Below are 21423 nucleotides of genomic sequence, written 5' to 3' on the forward strand. Positions count from 1 at the left end.
ACCTTTGAGGCCCGAAAATAGAGCCCCCTTTCGAGGAGCCCCAAAAAAACTGGGGGGGCTCTGCCCCCCACAGCCCTCCCCCCCACTTAAAGCCCTGGCACAGTCTGTCATTAGCATTGTCATGCATCGCCTTTCGATAGTCTGGGGTACGGCTTTCCATCTTAGAACGAAGTCTGATTTGGTTTAGTGCGGGTGTGTGGGGTGTGCAGTTTGCAGGGTAAGTATGTCAGTTTTAATGACTTGTAAAACCGGAGAGCTGTACCGAATTAATATATACTCCCAGCTTGATATGGGTGCTCCTTGCCCAGCAAATATATATGTGTTGTAAGTACCGGGCAGTAGCATGTAGTGTTAGATGCCTTAACAGGCACTAATTACATATTTGGGATGTGTTCTGTATGCTCAGAGTTCTGTCTTAATATGCTGTGATAGTTATGACGTCAGAACGGTATCTTTATAATGAGCTCATCCGCAATTTTTAAGGTTTACTAAGGTAGTTAACTGATCCTTTGAAAATACCTAGAGTAATGATTACAATATATGTATGAACAGATGTATGTAGGTGTTGAAGAGAAATTAATATTGCTCTAATAAAACTGCCGTTTTACCTGTGATAGACCGTTAACAATTTTAGTATGGTTAAAGAGACACATTCATCAATCGGAATATTTTACCAGCCTTCTTCTGTAAAGAAAATAGCTTTTCATAGACAAACATGCTGACACTTAAATGACTTACTTGCTTCAGTAGACATCCCTGTTTGACAACTATTCCTCTGAATTCTTCCTTTAGGATCACATCATCATCACTGGAGTTTCCTTCACAGAAGAACCCGCTATCCGGCTGAAAACCATAAACAAAGACACATTTAAGAAAAGTCATGGCTGGCCTTTCTTTCCTTTTACACTGCTGAATGGTTGGTGGAAAGAAAATTCCTTCACGACTGTGGCGGCCGGCATGGCTGGTGGGTGGCTGAGAGGGCAAGGGTCACAATTAACAAAAAAAACACTTACCTTCCCAGAGGGTCCCGAGTCTCTGCTCTCGTCTTCCAGGAACAGAAAGCATCCGGCACACAGGCTCCCCTGACCAATCACAATGCTGCAATGCAGCGCTGTGATTGGTCTGAGCGCTGTGACACCATGCTCAGCCAGGGGCTTGAGGGGTGGGCATGTTCTCCATGCAGACTGTAATGCAGGCTCCATGGAGAACAGGGAAAGTGTGCATGACTGGTTTGGCCTGCCTGAGAGGGCCGACAAAACAGTCATTGCGCACTTGTAGGGTTGTATCCTCCCCCCATGCTCTTCAGCCCAACCCCACCCCTACATGCAAGCTGCCACAGCAGGAGGACAAAATAAAATGTATAAATTTACATTATTATTTTATTTTTTCCTCTCTTGTCCTGCTTGAAGGCAATGGGGTGACGCTCCTCTGCCTTAGCAGAGGAGCCGCCACTTCTTCACGATTATTTAAGATCTCCTATCACCCATCGCCATGAAAAGTCATAGCAAAAACACATTCACTCTGAAGCGTATGCCACTAGAAAGACCAACTAGTATAAGGGCAGGAGTGAGAGGGCCAGTGACAACAGGAAGTTGAGAGAGTGAATCAGTGACATAACACAAATTGATAAGGCCTCCCTGCGCAATGCGGTGAGTGGCCCTTGAGACTTCTGTATCTCACAGATGTTCATACATCTTTGGCTGGTGGGCCCGGTGTGGGCCCCCTTGCACCGCAGGGGGTGGAGGCCTTTACAATGCAGGTGGGTTTGGGGACACGGTTCACACCCTGAGGGTGATACTATGGAACTAAATCAGAGGGCGGAGTGAGTATGAAAGCGCATATCCAGGATACACCTTCTGCACACTATGAAGATATAATATGTGGGAGAGTGCAATCCCCCTATATTGAACTGTTTCCAACTTCGATTACTATGTTGTTTTTCTCCAAAAAGCTTTCTTACATGTGAGCTATTTCAATTAACTTTATTCACAATTTCCGTTCTTTGTTCTATAGCTATGAAAAATCCTTCGTATGTCAAATGCTATTTTCCATACCTAACGGTGAACATCATTCGCAATGTCAAGTTTTAACACAGTGTAATGATTAATTGCCCGAATCCATTTCCAATTTCAACCACTAAGTCTTTTTTTCTATAAGCTTTCTTGCATATTGTGCTATTTCAATCAACTTTGTTCACAATCCCAGTCCTTCCCGGGATCCCTTGCCCTCCTTTTCCTTTTGTTCCGTTCTGAACCTTTAACTTGATCTTGTTCCAACCCCGCCCCCTTCCACATACACGGCTGCCATCTTGACGCACACTGTTGCCAACGCTAGGCTATTTACTGGTTGCCCTTCACCTTTTGTTCCACAAACTCAGATTTATGCCAATGATGGTTCCGCTCCCGCTGAGGATCCTGATGGACCTCTAGACCAGAAGTATCTTTTCCCAGGACTCATCTCACCTCAAGGTTTTATCAACCCTGTGCTTCTCTTCGATTCATTTTGACTGACTCATGGTCAGACTGTAACTCTATTATGTCATCCTCTCAGCCCATAGATGGCCTCCACACAACGCTGGGCCTCTGCCCCCTTTTCCATCCTCACCGGATGCCCACGCCGGACACCGGTGATACAAAACAAAGCTGGCCCCCCACAATTCACCAGGACTCTACGTCACTCCAGCATCCTGGTGTGTCCTGCCTATTACCACCATGTGGAATTTCAGACAACTGGTCAGGCTCTGCCCAATACTCCATTGATCTACTTTCGCTCTTCATTGGCCAATCCTCTTCTCCAAATTGACCACAGATTTTTTCCCCTCTTGCACAGATCAGCTCTTCATTGCACCCCGGATGGTGGTGCGTCTTGGTCCCTGACATTGCTATCTCATCCCTGGGATTCATTGTTTCCTATCCTGGATCTACATCCAGTTCAGATGCCCACCGTCTCCCGCTACCACTCTTCTATTCGCTATTTGCCTGACCCTTACCTCACTCTTGCCTTTTTCACTTCCCTTGTCTGTACAGCACGAAAAAACTGTAACCCGGTCCTGAAGATTACCTTAACTCACTACAGGTCAATACGCTGTTAACCTCCCAGCACAACTCGTGGCGCAAATCTACGGTTCACTGAATTGTCAATCCTTTGTAATTTAATTTCCGTAAAAAAACACTCATGAACCGGAAAGTACCTTGTAAATATTATTATTATTGTCTGGCCTGTGCCATTACTCGCTATTTCAATTGCGCTGTTCACCTAATTTTTCACGAGCCCTTATGTGCACAAGTTTTTCGGGTTATGCTCACATCGGTTGTAAACAATGCTGATACTGTTCTCTTGTTCATACCTTTTTCTAAATACAGATTGCTCCTTGCATCTCTCTTAAACCCTTTGAGTCTCCTTGTTCTTCCTTAATGCAACTAAAATGTGCATGTTTTATTAAGGGTCTTCCAAATATTACCTGTTGAGACGTTGTTTTTTGGTACAACCATAGTAGGAACAGCATCAGGCTCAACAGTATGGACCAATGCAGCAACCACAGCTCTTTCCACAGCAGGGGCTAAAGCAGCAACAAAAACTGCCACAACAGCCACCACCGCCATGACAACAATAGCTGCACGCAATGCAGGGACTAAATAGTGGCCACAGCTTTAATGACAGTAGGGACAGTAGCTGTCACTCTGGCATGGATCAGAGCAATAACCATACCTGTAACCACGGGCAACGGGACAGCAGCAACAGCAGCTGAATCAGTAAGTGCAGCACACACCACAGCTTTAACCAGTGGAATGCTTGAATTATTCCCAGCCACTCATGGCTGCTCTGGGCTACATTACAGTCCATCTGTTCACACTGCCACTACGAACATGGGCCCACCCTATTCATGTCAGTATTTGTTCTTCTCTAGTAGGAATAGCTAGCCATGAACTGCTAAACTGTATCCCCTCTGAACTGAAACATAAGCAACCCCAGATAGGTTTAAGTGTGTTGGGTGTCATTATAAATTTGGAGCTTGAGTCCTATGGCTGATTGAATATGGAACCCATGTTTGGGTACATCTTTAACACTTAGGTCACCTCACTGTGAAAAACAAACACATATAGGCAAAATACACTAATACTGAATTTGTGTTGTGTCTCTGCCCAACCTGCCTTTTTCTGTGCCTCCTAGGTCTGTACCCTGTTTTTTTTTACTTCCCAAGTGTGTGGTGTCAAGCAGCAGGTTCCAAAGATACATGGTGCAAATAGGCTGTGGAGTTGGTCATGCCTATGCTTGTATCAATTAACACATCAAATGTAGTCCTATTTCCTTTGCCAATACTTTTCACATTTTGGCCTAGTGGTGTGCAAGCACCACTAGAGGAAATACTGCTGTGTATTTATCAAGACTACTAGGCAGTAAGCACCTCTTTAAACTATATCAAACCCATTTCCTATCGTACTCAATTAGGGTGTTAAAATGAAATAGTAGGGGAGGACACAACTTACGAATAATCAGGCATATTAGGGGTCTACAAATGTATTGTTTTTACTCTAGTGACGCTAGTCCCACTTTAAGAAGTCGAGGAATTTCGCACGTTAAGGTCTATTTGTACATTAAAAAATTGTCTGCACATTGCAAGACACATTTTCTGCATTGTGAGATAATTTACACTCCAATCAATCCCAGCCAGTATAATACATATGTGGTCAGATTTTTCTCTCAAGGTTTACTTTTTTGCAGAGTGTTTCTATGCACAATGGCACAAGTGCCGAATATTTTTCTTCAAGTTTATCCTTTGTGGCATATCGACAAAGTCAAGACTTTCAGGCAGATATGGGAAAGCGTAAATACCAATAGCCATATCACATATTAGATAAATTAATCTGACTACTCACGAAGTAATAGTAGGAGTCTGACGCGTCGAGGAAGGTGGTCTCCGAGAGCCCCTCTGCAGCGTTCTTAGACGTGTCTCCTGCAGGCTGGAGGTGGCCTTCATTCAGCAACGCAGAGGCCAACATCTGGCCTTCTTGACGATTTCTGACAGTATTGTTTGTCATTAGCCAGTCAATCACACAGGTACCTCATGGAAAGAATAAACAACAATAGAGAAATTGCAAATTAGAATCATGACACAGAAAGATCCACACAAAAACACAGACCACCTGCAACAAAAAGACGTCTGAAGGACAACAGCATGAACGTCAATCATGCAGGGCTTGCACGAAACTACTGAGGTGGGATTTCAGCCTGTGGAAGCGTAAACGGGGAACACCTGATCTGGGTTCTGTATTTACCGAACTGAGTATGACAAGGAGATATAAATTAGATAGAACGAACACACAATGAGAAAGCCAAACATAAGAAGCCAGGGTGTGGACTATGGAAGATCCTAGCATCAAGGCACGTAGATTTTAGCAAGGCACGTAGATTTTAGCAAGACTCGTCCAGATACTAGCAACCACCGGGAGATTGTGATATATACATTTTTATTATTCATTCATTACTAAGTGTTATGTAGACCTACCATGTTTCCAAGATGGCACGGTATTTATAAAGCATAAAGTGTATTAAGGTTTATGATTTAATATGCCAGGCTCAAGTTTTGAGTTATAAAGATTACTGTGTTGATATTTTAGCTGATGGTAACTAGTGATGGAATTGTGAAAAACATTACTTCTGCATCTTCTTCCTCACCCTAGTGCTTACCTAATATCACCTAGCTACATAGGTACTCAATTTCCCCAAATTCTTCAGAGTTTTACTTCTCCCTTCATTGGTGTGTTCTTTTTGCAAAGGTACATTAAGGATGGATTCGCCGTCTCTACTTGAACTGCAGTAAATCAGAAGACAGACAATTATGTTCTACTGAAGGTCTCTTAAAACCAGGCCCAAGGCAGTGGTACTCTTCTCATGACATGGACTGGAGACTTTGGGGCATGCGCCAGATGGGTTGGAGTGTTGGTAATAGGATTTTCTTGTACATTTTGGTGGAACGCAGTGGGTCCCAATGTATACACATGGACAGGAAGTTCTTCGCTTGGCAAACGGTTCCCTTCTGCAAGCATGGAGTGCCAGTTTGATCAACACTTTATGCTAGTGCAATGTCATCAAAAGTGATGCAACTGCCTGAAAAGTTTTGATTTGAGATAGGCTTTCCAGAGCGCTGGAAAGTTGCCTTAAAGTAACACAAAGCAATGCTTTGAGGTGCTTTGTGTTACTTCATTTCAAGGAGTCATCCTATCAGTGGAACATGAGTGTTCCTCTGCAACCATCCATGGATTTAAACACAAAGCCCAACTTCTACCTTTTATAGACAGGGCTGTGTACCCAAAAATATGGCTTCTTGGGGCAGGTATAAAGGAAAAGAAAAGTTTTCTTTTCTATAAACGTTTCTAACTTTCTATGTTTGCTGTACAATACAGCACATATACAAAGCGGGAAAAGTTTAAAAGCAAGTCTAAAATTAGTAGACTACCTTACCAGTACAAATCCTATGTTAGACACATACAGACACCTTTGCATTATAATGCAAAGTTGTGTGTGTAATGCAAGGCAGCCAACTTGAATCAGTGGTTGGGAAGAGAGCAACAGCCCTTTATCTTAGTAGATATGGCACTGTCCTACTCTCTACCTTTCACAAAATGCACAGCGTTAAATACTAGTAAATGTGCTTTACAGGATGCCATGGGGCAGGAGAAGGCAAGAGGGTACTTGCATAAGGTCATTAGGTTAGGAGTGGCAGTCAAGCAACCAGCCCACTCCTTGCCTGACATCACAGACAGTCTAGGTGGGTATAGTCCCAGAACCTAGAGGCCTAAATATCCCGCTACAAAAATATTGTGTCCTATTTATCATTAACTACAAAATAGCCCCTTTGGAGTTAATAAAAGAAAATCCATACCCAAGGGAGGGATATTTCTTAAATCATATTTAGGCTATGATATTTATGTTAGACAATATTTTGATCTAAATTCTGACATACAACTATCCAAATGTCCTACCGATGCCTACTTCAAAATGATGTCAAAATGTGGGGAAACACCTATACTTATGCCTTTGCTGTTATCACTACACTAATTTAACAGATTTGGACAGCTATTAGTGCGGATGGAAATCCTTGTAGCTCTTTCCATGTCCTGCCTGGCCCTGAGAGGCCAGTGTGGCTTTTCCATCTGACTTTAGTAGCTGTACAGCCCTTTTGGTGTCATCAGGGTCTCTGCACAGTCCAGTCCCACCATCTCACCTGTCTGTACTTACACAAAAGAGTGGCTTTCAAGCATAACATATGTTGATCCTCAACAGGCTTTAGCAACGTCCCACCTTTGAGGAGGGTCGACAGACTATGGAACACTGTCCCAACAGCACATGACAGCTTCTTTTATCTTATCAACCAGACCTTGCAGCAACTTTGCAGGTCTGGCCGTGGATACTGTTGCCCCACTCTCCTGGCAATAAGCTTTCTGTCGTGATGAATGCAGCATGCGTCTCTTAAACTTGAAATATTAAGGTAGAGTACATACAGTGTGCGGAGGACAGTGCTTTCAGCAACAAATTTGGCTGGAAAGGGATCTTGCACATGCAACAGGATTTATACATAACTGGGTGTAGAGCTGGGTAACTGGTGGTCATTTGATCACAGATCAGCAACATCTTCACCAGACAGCTGCTGGTCATGCTCCAAGTGAGGTGGTATGCAATGTATATTGTATTTACATAGTACTTTGTAACCAAGTTTGGCCCCTAAGCTCTACACTGCTGCATAATTGTCCAATCCAGGTCGACCTATGTGGCATTTAATTTAGCAGCAGGGTAGAATTAGCTCAATGCATATAAGGATTATCTTGGTGCATTAGACTAGCTAAGCATGCAGTCATGCTGAGTGAACCCATGATTTATACTGCAGATCTAGGTGTGTGCTGCTTTGTATTTCTGGTTAGGAGCTGTGACATACCTTGGAGTGATGCATCACAATGAAATTTGATGAAATCAAATTGATGCCCTATATGTATTTGTGGAGCGGTCTTTGTGTCCGCACACCAAGTCTTCTCTGCTGAGCGGATGCTTGCCTGATTTTATCGTATTGCAGGCGGAGAACTGCAAATACTTTGCTGTACAATACAGCACATATACAAAGCGGGAAAAGTTTAAAAGCAAGTCTAAAATTAGTAGACTACCTTACCAGTACAAATCCTATGTTAGACACATACAGACACCTTTGCATTATAATGCAAAGTTGTGTGTGTAATGCAAGGCAGCCAACTGGAATCAGTGGTTGGGAAGAGAGCAACAGCCCTTTATCTTAGTAGATATGGCACTGTCCTACTCTCTACCTTTCACAAAATGCACAGCGTTAAATACTAGTAAATGTGCTTTACAGGATGCCATGGGGCAGGAGAAGGCAAGAGGGTACTTGCATAAGGTCATTAGGTTAGGAGTGGCAGTCAAGCAACCAGCCCACTCCTTGCCTGACATCACAGACAGTCTAGGTGGGTATAGTCCCAGAACCTAGAGGCCTAAATATCACGCTACAAAAATATTGTGTCCTATTTATCATTAACTACAAAATAGCCCCTTTGGAGTTAATAAAAGAAAATCCATACCCAAGGGAGGGATATTTCTTAAATCATATTTAGGCTATGATATTTATGTTAGACAATATTTTGATCTAAATTCTGACATACAACTATCCAAATGTCCTACCGATGCCTACTTCAAAATGATGTCAAAATGTGGGGAAACACCTATACGTATGCCTTTGCTGTTATCACTACACTAATTTAACAGATTTGGACAGCTATTAGTGCGGATGGAAATCCTTGTAGCTCTTTCCATGTCCTGCCTGGCCCTGAGAGGCCAGTGTGGCTTTTCCATCTGACTTTAGTAGCTGTACAGCCCTTTTGGTGTCATCAGGGTCTCTGCACAGTCCAGCCCCACCATCTCACCTGTCTGTACTTACACAAAAGAGTGGCTTTCAAGCATAACATATGTTGATCCTCAACAGGCTTTAGCAACGTCCCACCTTTGAGGAGGGTCGACAGACTATGGAACACTGTCCCAACAGCACATGACAGCTTCTTTTATCTTATCAACCAGACCTTGCAGCAACTTTGCAGGTCTGGCCGTGGATACTGTTGCCCCACTCTCCTGGCAATAAGCTTTCTGTCGTGATGAATGCAGCATGCGTCTCTTAAACTTGAAATATTAAGGTAGAGTACATACAGTGTGCGGAGGACAGTGCTTTCAGCAACAAATTTGGCTGGAAAGGGATCTTGCACATGCAACAGGATTTATACATAACTGGGTGTAGAGCTGGGTAACTGGTGGTCATTTGATCACAGATCAGCAACATCTTCACCAGACAGCTGCTGGTCATGCTCCAAGTGAGGTGGTATGCAATGTATATTGTATTTACATAGTACTTTGTAACCAAGTTTGGCCCCTAAGCTCTACACTGCTGCATAATTGTCCAATCCAGGTCGACCTATGTGGCATTTAATTTAGCAGCAGGGTAGAATTAGCTCAATGCATATAAGGATTATCTTGGTGCATTAGACTAGCTAAGCATGCAGTCATGCTGAGTGAACCCATGATTTATACTGCAGATCTAGGTGTGTGCTGCTTTGTATTTCTGGTTAGGAGCTGTGACATACCTTGGAGTGATGCATCACAATGAAATTTGATGAAATCAAATTGATGCCCTATATGTTTTTGTGGAGCGGTCTTTGTGTCCGCACACCAAGTCTTCTCTGCTGAGCGGATGCTTGCCTGATTTTATCGTATTGCAGGCGGAGAACTGCAAATACTTCCACAAAGCTGCTCGGTAGTTCAGGAACTTCTTTTCCACTAAGCTCAACAAGGCTCAAACAATTACCAACAATCCAATTGGATAACATGCATCACTAAAGTGAGCGCAAAAAAACAGCCATTTGAGACAATAATTTCAGCTGCAACTTCTTGTCACAATGGACGATTTGCAAAAGCAATGATGCACCATTATGTCCGATGGACCATTCTGATCAGGGGGATATATGTGGTTTGTAGGTTCTTCTAAAGGAAAGTTCCAGAATCTGTGGGGATTCACAATTTCCTACCAACCAGCTATTCCACACTTCTCACAATAAAAATGGTATCTACTTGAGTGGCTGGGCATAGAGCCTGAAACACAAAAGCCCCTAAAACGCAATGTGGAGGCATCTACAATAGCGATAGCTAAGGTAAATAGTCCTGGGCTCAGCCACCACTTAGGACAACTTACCAATCCCAGTAGACACCCAGGGAAGTCCAGGGTGGTGTGCCTTGTGATCTTTCCTTACTCACGAAGTCAGGGATGGCTCCTCCACTAAGGTAGAGGAGCGTCGCCCCACTAGTTTTCAGCAGTGAAAAAAAGGAAAAATAAAATGATAATAACACAATGTTATTATCATTTTATTTTTCCCTGCTGAAGCCAGTTTTGGGGTGGGGCGGGGCTTGGCTCTCATCACAATCTTGCACACTTAGCATGTTCTCTAACCAGCTGTAAAGCACAGCCTGGGTGTGGAATATGCACAGGCTCCCAAAAACCTGTCTGAGCGCCAAATCAAAGATCTCAGGCCAATCATGACACTGCTGTCATGCTGGTGACTGCAGCATCGTGATTGGCTAGGGGAGTCTGATAGCATGTGTGCTTCCGGTTCACAGATGGAGAGGACGTACGGGAGGCGGGGGTGCCTGGCCAGTCGGCCGGCAAGTGTTCTTTTCTTTTTTTTTTACCCGCCCACCACAACTGCCCAGGACCAGCCACCGCTGCACAAAGTCCTGCAAAACTCAAACATGATCTAAACTCGCATATTTTCCTTGCATTTCTATTCTGTAAACCGCTTGAATATACAGGGATCCACAAAATTCCTACCATACAGATTTAAGATTTCCTCCTGCTTGCCATTGGGATGGGGATGCTTTAGTCCCCAGGAGAGCAGAAAGGCCTTTCAGGCTTTAGGGGTGAGGGTGGTGCCTGAATTCAGGATGGGTCAGACGTCACTCTACTATTTTAATAAAACAAACATTCCTTACATCCAGAGGGCTGTGTATCCCCCCACCTGGCAGGGAAAATCGGAGCAAATTCCCTACCTGCCCCCAGGAGGGGCAGAAAGACCGGTTTGCCCGTTTTGAGGTGGGGTATGAGTCAATTGCCAGGCAGGCACATCCACACCCATTTCATTCCCTCAACTGTATAATCCCTGGTGTCCAGTGATCTTTCTACCCTGGGGGCAGATTTTGATCAACCTACCCGATTGGTACAAACCTTCTTCCTGCGATCCGGGGGGCAGGAAGACACCATTGCCTCTTCTGGGGTGGGAATATGACTTGATGCCAGGATTGGAAGCCCTATTTTATTGTTTGTTTCTGCACCATTTTGCAACCTGTTGTGTACTGACTATTTTGCTACCACGGGGGGGGAGAAGTCAGAAAGACTGAATCTCACCTTTTAGGTTGGGGCTATGGCCCAGTGCCAGGGTGGAAGACCTGCACCCCTTTCTTACCTCAAATGTAAAATCCTTAGTGCCACTCTTTTGGTGTGGGACATTGCCTTAGACCAGGGTGGGCCACCCCATCACTTTTGTCTTTTTTCTAATGGTGTTCCCTGAACTCTAGTGGTATTTGTGCCCACCGGAGGGTCGATTAGGAGCAGGGGGGCATAAAGACTGCTGTGCTCATTAATGGGTTGGGGGCGTCGCTCTGCTCATGGTGTGCCACCCCTACCCCTTCTTTTTTGATTATTCCCTGGTGTAAAGTTGGATTTTTGGCAGATTACGGGAAAAGTCCCCAATCTACCTCCTAGGGAGGACACAAATACTAACGTGCTGTTTTGGAATTAGGCAAGGACCTGCGCATTGCCAGCCATCTCCTCCCTTTGTTTTTGTTTTCTTGTTTTCTATGGTATCTAGTGCGCTTTCTGCCGCGCCCCATCCCCCAAAAGGGGTGCAGAAAGACTGCTGTGCTCTTTTGTGGGCCACCCGAACCCTTCTTTTTCGTATAATTTAATGGCGTCTAGCGGGTGATTGGGGAAAATGTCCCCAGTATGCCCTCCAGCTGTAACAGAAAGACTGTTGTGTCCTTTTTGGGGTGCAGACAAAGCCCTGCGCATAGCAGACCACCTCACGCCACCCCATCCAATTGTTTTTTATTGTTCTCCCTGGTGTCTAGTGAGCTTTCTATTCCTCTGGCATATTGGCGCAAGTCTCCAATTTACAACGAAATGGGTGTAGAAAGAATGTTGTGCTCTTTTGTCGTGTGGGAGCATGGCCCAGCCCATGGTGGGCCACCCCACCCCTTCATTTTATTTTCCATTATTCCCTGGTGCCATGTCTCTGGCTCCGACCCTTGGGGGGCAGGTGGCTTTGTCACGAGGCAGAGAGAACAGCTGTTGCTCCAGTGGGTTGTCTATGGAAGTGAACTCTATGAACATAGCCCTCGATTGGGAGCGCTGTGGCAGTCGATGTCAGGTCCGTAGCACCAAGGGTCTAAATAAAGAGTGGGGCACGGGCTTGCGTAGCCTGTTTATTTTTGCCTGCCATGCCGATTAGACTATTAGAGTGACCCTGACCCTGCTTGCAGGACAGGTCGCCCCCCACTGCCGAACAGCTCCACCTGTCCCTGCTCTCCCTCCTGCCCTGCTGCTGCCGCCTCGTACGCGGGTTCGATCCCCGTGAGCCTCGATCGGCCACTGAGTCCTGGTGACCGCCTGCTTGCTTTGTATCCTTCTATCTCCCGTGAGTTTGTGCCTTGTACTTGTTTTTACCGTCTTTTTGTGCCTTGTACTTGTTTTACCGTCTTTTGCATTGCCCAGTCGAACCCCCACCCCCTTTTTTGCCTTCTGTAACCCGCTTCACTGCTGCTGACCCAGGCGGCCACGCCCCCTCGCCGCCCCGCTCCCGCCTCCCAGCTGCTCCACCCTCCCTCCCGGCCTTAAATGGCGACTGCTGCGTGGCCGCGCGCAGCGCCGAAGGAGCGCCAAACGCAAGCCCGTCTGGCCCGTCCGCGCCTGGACCGCGCCCAGCGCCAGAACCCTTGGACCCCGCACCCACCACAACGCCAGACTCTGATACGACGCCAATACCCTCCACACTCTCAACACCGGCCGAGACCACCGCTGCGATCAGACTACCCCGAAATGCACCCACAGACCCTTCTCCTGCCACACCTGCAACTTCACATGCGACAGAACCACCAAACCTCCAAGGACCGGACCCAACCACCTCCTCTGCGTACTCCTTAACACCCGCTCCGCACGCAAACATGCCGTCGAGCTCTGGGACCTGCTCGACACCTCCGCCCCAGACGTTGCCTTCCTGACCGAAACCTGGTGGAATGACTCCTCGGCACCTGACATCGCCATTGCCATCCCGGATGGTTACAAGATCTCCAGCAGAGACCGCACCAACGGAATGGGAGGAGGAATAGCCATCATCCACAAATCCACCCTCCAGGTCCAAACCCTCGCAGACGACTCCCTCAACTTTGCAGAACACCTGCACTTCCGGATCCACACCAACCCCAACACCACCCTCCGAGGAACACTCATCTACAGACCCCCTGGACCCCGGGCCCTCTTCAGCGACTCCATCGCTGACCTCGCCAGCACCCATGCATTTGCCTCCATGGACTACATCCTCCTCGGAGACCTGAACTTCCACCTCGAGAACAACAACAATGCCAACTCCACCACCTTGATAGACAACCTCGCCAACCTCGGCCTTCGACAACTCATCACCGAACCCAGACACGCCGCTGGCCACACGCTCGACCCCGTCTTCTCCACAAGCTCAACCGTCGCCTTCAACCACACCACCGAAATCCACTGGACGGACCACCGATGCATCCACTTCACCTTCAAGAAACCAACCACGCACTAACGCACCCAACAGCTGCCTCACCGATGCTGGAGCAAAGTCACTGAAGACCAGCTGACTTACACCCTTGCCCAGAACCCTCCCACCAACCCCACCGACACAGACACCGCCGCCCGAAACTTCAGACAGTGGATCAACAACTGCGCCAACACCCTAGCCCCGATCAAGAAGCCCTCCACCAACAACCCCAGCAAGAAAGCCGCCTGGTTCACCGAAGAACTCCAAATCGAACATGCCGGAAGCTGGAGAAGAAATGGCCCCACGACCATGCACCAGAAAGCCACGCAGCCCACAAGGACGCCATCCGCAGACATCCCCACCTCATCAGATCAGCCAAGAGATCGTCCTTCAAAGACCGACTGGACACCAACGCACACGACAGCAAGGAACTTTTCAATATAGTGAAGGAACTCTCCAACCCCAGCTCCAACAACAACGACATCCCGCCCTCGCAAGATCTGTGCGACTCACTGGCCACCTTCTTCCATCGCAGATCGCCGACATCCACGACAGCTTCAACTCCTCTCCCGTCCCGACCGCAGCAGACCCTGCCTCAAACGCCACCTGCACCAACCACCTGACCACCTGGTCCCACATCAACGACGAAGAGACTCGCAAGGTCATGAACTCCATCCACTCAGAATCTCCATCAGATCCCTGCCCGCACCACGTTTTCAACAAAGCTGTCAAAACTATCGAACCCCACCTGCGGAAGATCATCAACACATCCTTCGACACAGGAACATTCCGGTATAGCTGGAAGCACGCCGAAATCAACGCCCTCCTCAAGAAGCCCAAGGCGGACCCCAAAGACCTCAAGAACTTCCGGCCCATCTCCCTGCTCCCCTTCCTGGTGAAGGTCATCGAGAAAAACGCCAACATGCAACTGACCCACCACCTCGAGGACAACAACATCCTAGAGCCATCCCAGTCCGGATTCAGACGCAACCACAGCACCGAGACTGCCCTCATTGCTGCCACAGATGACATCAGGCGCCAGCTTGACAAAGGCGAAACTTCAGCCCTCATCCTCCTGGACCTGTCAGCCGCCTTCGACACGGTCTGCCACCACACACTAAGAACACGCCTCCAAGAAGCCAGAATCCAGAAGAAGGCCCTGGACTGGACCACGTCCTTCCTCTCCGGCAGAATCCAGAGAGTTTGCCTCCCGCCCTTCTGATCCGAAGCCACCGACATCATCTGCGGCATACCCCAGGGTTCATCCCTCAGCCCGACCCTGTTCAACGTCTACATGGCCCCCCTCGCACAAGTGGCCCACCAGCACGATCTGAACATCATCTCCTATGCCGACGACACCCAGCTCATCCTTTCCCTCACCAAGGACCCGCACAACGCCAACACCAACCTCCACGAGGGAATGAAGGCTGTCTGAAAGTGAACTCGGACAAGACGGAGGTCCTCATCCTAGGTCCCACCCCCTCTGCTTGGGACAACTCCTGGTGGCCAACCACACCGGGAGCAGCTCCAACACCCACGGACCACTCACGCAACCTAGGTTTCATCCTCGACTCCGCTCTCTCCATGTCAAAGTAGGTCAACGCCATCTCCTCCTCCTGCTACAACAACCTCCGCATGCTCCGCAGGATCTACAAATGGATCCCGACCGAAACAAAAAGAACAGTGACCAAGGCCCTCGTCAGCAGCAGGCTGGACTACGGCAACGTACTCTATGCTGGAATCCCAGCCAAATACCTGCGATGACTACAACGCATCCAAAACGCCTCCGCCCGACTGATCCTCGACGTCCCCCGCCGCAACGACATCACCCCCCACCTAAGAGACCTGCACTGGCTCCCCGTCAAGAAGAGGATCACCTTCAAGCTCCTCACCCACGCACACAAAGCACTCCACAACACCGGACCAGCCTACCTGAACAGCAGACTCAACTTCTACACCCCTGCCCGCCAGCTAGGCTCCTCCAGGCTCGCCCTTGCCGCCGTCCCGCGCAACCAACGCACAACCTCCGGCGGAAGATCCTTCTCCTTCCTCGCCACCTGGCTCTTCGAACAGTAGCAGCCCCCCCCCCCCCTCAGCACCTTGAGACCCTCACGAGTAAGTAGCGCGGTTTACAAATGCTTGATTGATTGATTGATTGATTAGGAGGCATGAAGAGGCCTGAAAATATATATAAGGGCACTAAAGCCGATGTTATGTGACTACAAAACATAAAAAGCATTTGCAATGCAATAGGTCTCGGATTTATCAGAGTTAAGCTATTGGCACTGTAAATGACAATGCCTTTTATTTATGTGTTTTTATAATTAACACATAAATAAAAGCATTTTCATTTACAATGCTGTTAGGCCAAACTCTTGTAAATGCGAGATCTATTTCCTTTAAATGAAGCGGCCACCATTTTCCCCGGCTAACTCCAGCTGGCTTCCTATTATCTGCTGGATTCATTTCCGATACCTGCGCATCCCAGACAAAGCCCCCGAGACCTAAAAATGGAAGTAAAACTACAAGTCCCAGAATGCCAAGTGTTGTTGGTTTCCAAGTCAGGCTACGATTGTTCCGCTATTGACAACACAACTTGCTTGCCCTTTCCCTCTTAACGTGACGGCGCCTCGGAAGCTATATTGAAAGTAAGGCACCTTTCCGTTTATGTTAAGGGGAGAAAGTCTGCATTCTTTAGGATGCGGCAAAACATAGCTGTCAAAGTCGCACCATATCATGGTTTACACTTTCACGCAGTACAGGATTCTTAGCCAGCAGTACATTGCCTTCTAGGAGATGTAGTGTTTCTATAACTATGAAGAAGCATGTGCAGGGTTGAGGAATTAAACCCCAGGAAATGCCTGAAGGTGCCACATATGTCTGGGGGCAGTGCTAGGCTGAACAGTGCAAGAGCACTCTCTTGGGAATGGAAGGGTGCAGAATCTTGCATGCGTGCCGAGACAATAAAATATCCAGGTGACCCAGTGGTTTCTCGTTACTTCCGCAAACAGATCTGCAGGTCATTATATCCTCTCGTGAAGTATTTGTAGGGAAAAGGGGACGGTGAATAAAGTGCTGAAACCCAACAAAGCAAGGAATGCTGCCCTTTCCAGTTACACTTAAGAATTGTCCGTGTGCCAGAGCGCGGTGTGTGCCAGGAAAGGAAACCCCGAAACATAATCCATCGCTGCTTCACAAAGGGCACTGCTGCAGCTGAGCTTGATGCTTGCACTATATAAATGCATCGTTATGCTTTTATATAGCTTTTATATATTTAGGCTGCCGACCCCAAAACTTGTGCTGACCGGGGCGCACCACCCCTTCACCCCCTCTTGCTACGCCACTGGATTTGAGAAAAGTGCGGGGGAGATAGGGAAGAGAATAAAGGAGCAATAGACAGAGATAATAGGATGAAGGTCAGAGGTGAGAAAGAGCAGGCAAAAAGTGCGCAAATAGGAAAGAGGGAGAAGAAAAATGAGAAGAAGAAAAGAGAGCATCAGTAGAGGAAGAAACTAAAAGAGGGTATAAAAAGGGAAGGCAGAGGAATGAATAGGAAAGCATTTACAGCTCAAACTAGAGACTAAAGCGATGGGTTTTAATTTTTGTAAAACTTCGGTGCCTACTTCCGAATCTTTAATAACAGATGTCTAGTCACTTTCTTTTGTGATTCAGGAAAATGAAGCCTTTTCTCAAATCTTCACTCAAACAGGGGTTCAAGCAAAATACATGTTTGATATAATGCTTGATCACTTAAAAGTCACAGCAATGGCATGGAGTAGGGTGAGAGCAGCCTTTGGCATCTTCACATGAGAGGATAGAAGTCAGATGCCACTCAGAAGGCTTGCTTATTAAGAAAGCCTCTTTGAGGTAGAAACTTATTTGAAGATAATCTTGAGGCAGTAGTTCATAGATCACTCAAGAATCAGAAATATATTCAGCCCATCAAACATCACTCCAAGTTTTTGGACAAAAACAATCTTGCCAGTGAAGATTTGATTAGGTGGCAAATCATTCTCAGTTGCAGTCAGGTAGAAATCACACATCTTCCAGACAAAGAACAGAAGTCAATAGAGATAGAAACAGAAGTCAATAGAGATAACGGATGGTGCTGATGATTATGCCGGGATTTATTTGGAGTCAGGTTCAGGAGGTGGCAGACTTATTCTTTTCCAGGCGATTTCAAGCAATTCAATAATAGGTAGATGGGATCTCGAAGGAATGCTGCGTTATGGTACAATAGAGTGTGGCTCAATTCCTCCAGATTCAGGAGCAATATACAGACCCCCAGGATATAGGGGCATGGATTAGCAAATTTAGCGGCACAAATATGGAAATTTAGCGGCACAAATATGGAAATTTAGCTGCAATTTTGCGGCATTTTATTTGGCAGTTTTTCCTACAACAAACACAGATATCTTCGTTTTTGAGGGTCTGTTCATTACTCACCACACACGGCCACGTGCTCCCAGGAATACATCACTTGCAATTAGGATGGGGTCTACTTTCTGACATGCTCAACAGTATTCACCTCATCTGACTCCTGCCCCAGTAGCACCACCTTCTCTGTGAGGGCAGCACCTGCAGCACAGTGGAACCACAGTCAACCTACTCATCACTAGGGTGACCAACTGGTATGGGTGCAAATGCAAGACCTATTGCATTGTAAATGCTTGTTTTAAGTGTGGAGGCGAGGTTTGCTGGCACTCCACACGTAACTCCAGCGTCTCATTTCTGATGGGAAAAAACCTTGTCAGAAACCTTCATGGTGAGATGAACTATCAGATAAACAGAACATTACAGCAGCTGCAATAAGACTAATAATTGGGATTCATACGAATATTGCTAAAATGAACTTTCCTCGTGACTTTATTGGACCCTCCGCTTTGTACTTATATAAATGTCTGAGGGACTTCCTTTATGATTCACCACTAATCTGAAATGCTTTCATGATATCTAATTGATTTGAAATCAAAATAAAGAGTGGACGACAAGATTAAGGATTAAATAATAAAACAAGGAGCTTGAAAGCACCCAAAACATTCCATGCAGAGATGCTCGTAGAAGGCTGCAGCAAGCGGGCATTTTAAATCCCATCTCCTTTCTAATGTCGGAACATGTCAAGTTTCATTAGGCGATGGCGACGGCCTTAAGTCAGCCGGTCAGGGCGCTCTGCCACCAACAGAAATGTTCCCTTCCACATCTTGTGGTAAAAAAGCGGCATTTGCCTTTCAAGAGCATCCTCTATTGGGTTCAAAAAGTCGGACTCTTGAAGCCGAAGTTTGCTCTCCACACTTTCAGGCGTAATAGGCCCCAAGTGATGTGCCTCGAATGTCTGATATCCCCTCTGTATTTATAACATGTAGACTTGTAGAGGATGGCATTTTCAGGCATTGCTAGTGGGAAGGCAAGAACACACTGTGCTGAGGCACCTTGCATGATTCGTTGACGTTTAGGCTGGGCAAACTCCACGATAGTGGGGGTGCTGACAGTGTGTCCTAATTTTAGCGACGGGTCTCTGAGCAACGACACCCATCATTTCTCAACACGAGGCTTGTTTAAGCAACGGTGTGGGTTTTACTTGTAATGTTCTGTCAAATTCACCTTTATAATGCACATTCATTGATTTTCGTTTTTTAACTGAGGCATTGCTTGTTTTCATGATCATATCACGTAACAAAGGTGGCCGTGTCAGCTGGCGTTGAAATCTTTCTTGTCTCCCTCTCTTATCATTTATGTGGTGATCTGTGCTGTTCCATAAAGTTTCTTAATATTAGGCTGGATTTCGCTTGCACTTTTGTCAAAATCGCGGCGATTTTGACAAAAGTGCCGATTACGCGGGCACTTTTGTAAAAATCGCTGCATTTTTACATAAGTGCTGATTTCGCGGCAAACCACGAAATGGCGAAATCCTGGAGGGTCTGAATTTAAACTCCTCAGCCACATGACAAAAGAAATTTAGTGGCTCTGAAATAGAATATGCAGTAATTAATTCAAAAGAAAATCTTAGTAACTGTAGCTGTTCCTGGTTTCAACAAAGTGGGGAGAATATGTGCTTGTGAGGGCTTCTCCGAAACTATTCACAAAGGTAGTGCCTCCTTTAGTGGCTTCATCACATGCAGGTGGGCAGATTAAGTCCTACCTAGATGACCTGTTGGTATATCAACATCTAGGAGTCAAGCTTTCAAGACAGTTCAAAGGACAGTTCATCTTCTCCAGAGTTATGGATTCATAGTCAGTACGAGTTAAATTCTCAGAGAGTCTGAAGTACATAGAGGCTTGGTTCTGCACAGACATGGGAATGGTATTTCTTCTTCCAAACAGAGCGAACAAACATTGACTCAGGTTGTCCCTGGTAGTCTAATAGCAAAAGAATGGCTTCGAGATCAGGGTGATCGCTCAGTCCGGGGTTTATGGTCAGTGAAACAGTGGAACCATTTCCCCAGTTGGAGGAATAGGAGGGAAGTTTGAAAAGAAATTACCCAGTTAGGTACACAGTTCTCATCTGGTGGTTCAGTCAGGCAACTTGAGATTTAAGTCACAGCGCTCCGGATTCTCTCATGGGCAGAAATATATCTGCAATCTCTTAAGGATGTTCATATAAGCAGGATGAGACAATGAGAGTTTAGAAGCCTTTATTAGAATATTCCACCCTTCCACATTTTTTTCTTAGCTCATCTAGTATTTCAGGAGATGTGCCAGAAATTTGGTACACCAGGGTCAGTCATTTTTCAAGTAATTGGTACACTTTTATTGCTCACTTCTTCTTGATTATTCTGGAAGAAGGATAACTGGAGACAGATGCCGTAATGGACCTTTAGCCAAGTGAGTCTTTACACACATTCCATCCCATTCTCGGATTCTGAGGGTTTCACCCAAGCTATAGAGGGAGGGCCTCATGTAATAATGGTTCCTCCCTCATTGGCAAGAAGACCTTAGTTTCATCTATTGTGGAATTTAGTTATAGAAAGTGAATGGTTGTTTCTTATGATATCTTACCCTCTACGTCGTCGTCCCTTAATGTTGAATTCGATGTTTTGTCTGACTTGGTCAGATTGGATATCTCACTGTCAATTCAAGCATCGAGATGAGAGTCCAAAAAAGCATCTGAGCCTCATTAACCTTATTTCTTTAAGTAGTGTTTACCAAGGGTATTATTTCCAGTTAAGCATGGTGCTGAATTCATTTTGGAATTATTACAGGAGGATTTTGACCTTGGTTTAGCTGTACTGACTTAACATTCCTTTAGGTTGTCATTAAGGCGTTTTAGGTCACTATGGGAAGGTTTCTCAGCAGGATAGATCCTGATATCATGGTAATTCAAGGGGTTTGACTTGCTAATACTAAGGCTTGATTATGAGTACAGTACACTATGATACATTATTTATCGGTTGTGATCAATGGTGCCTATTCTCAGTTTTTTGGGTAATAACGTGGACTTTAGTGCTTAATGCACCAAAATCTGCATTGTATTTTAAATACAGTACCCTTTTCTCCTGTTAAATTTCAACAGGCTTGACCAGTTAAATGTAATAAAATTAAATAAAAGTGATAGCTGGGTGTATTAAATAACACCCAACTCGGAATTCCCACCGTT

The 21423-nt window shown here is 46.0% G+C and overlaps 1 protein-coding gene across 1 annotated transcript in view; it reads right to left on the bottom strand.

Annotated features, from left to right (window-relative positions):
• The window catches only part of PLEK (pleckstrin), a 318328-nt gene that overhangs the window by 90868 nt on the left and 206037 nt on the right, over positions 1-21423 (bottom strand). The window contains exons 5-6 of the mRNA XM_078649592.1: positions 4878-5062; positions 739-843 (exon numbers count right to left, since the gene is read on the bottom strand). Of these exons, the coding sequence (XP_078505718.1) occupies positions 739-843; positions 4878-5062 (290 nt within the window). The remainder of the gene's footprint in view (positions 1-738; positions 844-4877; positions 5063-21423) is intronic.

The sequence above is a fragment of the Lissotriton helveticus genome, chromosome 6, assembly GCF_964261635.1.
Source record: "Lissotriton helveticus chromosome 6, aLisHel1.1, whole genome shotgun sequence".
Lineage (NCBI taxonomy): Eukaryota > Metazoa > Chordata > Amphibia > Caudata > Salamandridae > Lissotriton > Lissotriton helveticus.